The sequence below is a fragment of the Juglans microcarpa x Juglans regia genome, chromosome 3S (assembly GCF_004785595.1).
Source record: "Juglans microcarpa x Juglans regia isolate MS1-56 chromosome 3S, Jm3101_v1.0, whole genome shotgun sequence".
In the NCBI taxonomy this organism is placed as follows: Eukaryota; Viridiplantae; Streptophyta; class Magnoliopsida; order Fagales; family Juglandaceae; genus Juglans; species Juglans microcarpa x Juglans regia.
Window position 1 is genome coordinate 2,820,591 of NC_054599.1, and position 2,464 is coordinate 2,823,054.

At 42.1% G+C, this 2,464-nt stretch overlaps 1 protein-coding gene across 1 annotated transcript; it reads left to right on the plus strand.

Annotated features, from left to right (window-relative positions):
* Window positions 1–262: 262 nt before the first annotated feature.
* LOC121257899 (probable ribose-5-phosphate isomerase 2) lies at window positions 263–1,810 on the plus strand. Its single transcript, XM_041159164.1, has one exon. The coding sequence runs from the start codon at window positions 672–674 to the stop codon at window positions 1,494–1,496; it is 825 nt and encodes a 274-aa protein (XP_041015098.1). The 5' UTR covers window positions 263–671; the 3' UTR covers window positions 1,497–1,810.
* The last annotated feature ends 654 nt before the right edge of the window (window positions 1,811–2,464 follow it).

A 2,464-nucleotide genomic window follows, 5' to 3' on the forward strand; every position in this document is an offset into this window, starting at 1 on the left:
AAAATTCTATATATATATATATATATTTTTTTGTCAATGCAATAAGAATGGATACTACCAAATTCATCCGACAAGGATCTAATTTATTGAACATAAAATTTAAAAATATATATAAAAATAATAATCTCATGACTAATTTCAAGAAATTCGCCGATGAGTCAAAATTTATGTAAAATTCTAAAAGTCCAAAACTCTCGTAGCCATTAGCCATAGGATTTAATTAGGATTCTGGTCCTTGGATTTGCAGGAATCTCTTTTCCTCCCTTCCACAACTCCTTTTTTTCCCCTAATATTCTCCACCATCTTCCCCGCACCATCCCGCCTCCTACCTCCCCCTTCCCTCTATATAATGATAACCACACACAAACCCCATGTGTCTGCGCCTCCTCCTCCTCCTCCTCCTCATAAACGCCCCTCCCTCTCTCCCTCTCTCCCTCTCCCACACGTTCCAAGATAACCCATATCTCTTCAAATATTCGTTTTTGTATATTTTGCGCACCCCAATAAAAGCCATCTCTAAACTCTAACCCATTCAATTTTCTGGGTTTTCTTCACACATCAAAACCCTAGGTTGCAAAAACAGTTATGTTTGTACTTTAATAGTCTAGAAACCAAATTCCGGTTCTTTTTTTTTTTGAATTTGTTTGGTGGGGATAAAGATATTCAAGGAGATGGCTATCCCTTATCCCCATTTTATTGGTACAGAGAACTCTCCAATGGAGACGGGGATTTTGATCCCTTCCTCTCCATCTTCTGCTTCTCCGTCTCCGTCTCCGGTCATTCTGACCCAGGACGAGCTCAAGAAGATCGCGGCTTATAAGGCCGTGGAGTATGTGGAGTCCGGCATGGTACTCGGCCTCGGCACCGGCTCCACTGCCAAACACGCTGTGAATCGCATCGGCGAGCTCTTGACCCAGGGCAAGCTCCACAACATCGTCGGAATCCCCACGTCGAAGAAAACCCATGAACAGGCCGTCTCCCTCGGCATCCCTCTATCTGATCTCGACACCCACCCTGTCGTCGACCTCGCCATCGATGGCGCCGACGAGGTCGACCCTTTCCTCAACCTTGTCAAGGGCCGTGGTGGGTCCCTTCTCCGCGAGAAAATGGTGGAGAGCTCTTGTCGTAAATTCGTCGTTATTGTGGACGAGTCCAAGCTCGTTAAACATCTGGGTGGTAGTGGGCTCGCCATGCCTGTCGAGATCGTGCCCTTTTGTTGGAAATTCACGGCGCATAGACTGCAGACCCTGTTTGCGGATTCGGGTTGCGTTGCAAAGCTCAGGACTTCCGGTGAAAAAAACGAACCCTTTGTGACCGATAACGGGAATTACATTGTGGAATTATATTTTAAGAAGGATATTGGGGATTTGAAGGCTGCGAGCGATGAGATTTTGCGGCTCGCTGGCGTTGTGGAGCACGGGATGTTCCTTGACCTGGCCACCACGGTCATTGTAGCGGGGGAGCTTGGCGTGAGGGTGAAGAATAAGTTTAACTGATTTTATGATCATTGTCTAACTTTATTTTTATTTAGGGAGGAATATTGGGAATTTTTATTTTTGAGGCAAATTGGGGAAAAGTTTAATCAGTTATTATTCGTAACAGGGGATAGTTTTGGGTTCGCTTGAACCATTGATATGGTTGAAATTTTGGGGGGAGGGTCTCCTCAAATTTTGAGATAAAAGATTAGGAAGAAAGAATTAGGAGTTTTTTTTTTTTTTTTTTTTTAATTTTTGTCGACAGCTGAATGAATGGCCTTTGGAATGTCGGCTGTAATGCTCTATTGGAAATGAAATTTCGCTTCTATATCTCATTTGTTGCTAATTTTACAGAACGGTTGGCAATTGATGCACTGGAATTTCTGCTTTTGTCTGTTTTGCATACGAGGCTTTCTGCTCTTTGGACAGAAGTAGTATTGCATAGTTGTTGCCCTGCAATGTTGAATTCCGCATAGGTATTCATATTATTCCTAGTGTCTTCAGTTTGTGCGTGGAACTCGGCAGATCCGGCATATATGTTTTCATGAATAGGTGCATGTTATATGCTAATTTAATGTAGTTCCAATATCTTTGAAACCTGGCTGGAAGAGATATTAGGTATGATTCACCATTTTTTCTTCAGTTCGTGTAGGTTCTAACAGAAGGAAAAAGAGAAGAATCTGTATTAGTAATTTCTGGGTTGATCGTTTTCAAGATATTTTGGCACTCGAGTTTTGCTTTTTTTCCCTAACATTTCTGTGAACTCTTTTTGCAAATGTCTGGAGTCTATTATGCATCAGTTCTGAATAGGGAAGGTGAAGAAACAAGCGGGTTGTGGGGACTATAGAAAAGTGAGTGCTACTGTCATCCGTGGTGTATGTAACACGTCAAATAAATTTATTCTAGCAGTTTGATTGACCTTACGAGAGGTATGATGTTTCTCCATTTGTGATCTCTTGATTTCTTGGTTGCAATGGAGATTGAAATTT

Bases quoted from the DNA above. Each gene is read 5' to 3' on its own strand.
- LOC121257899 (XM_041159164.1), top strand. From the start codon at position 672: ATGGCTATCCCTTATCCCCATTTTATTGGTACAGAGAACTCTCCAATG.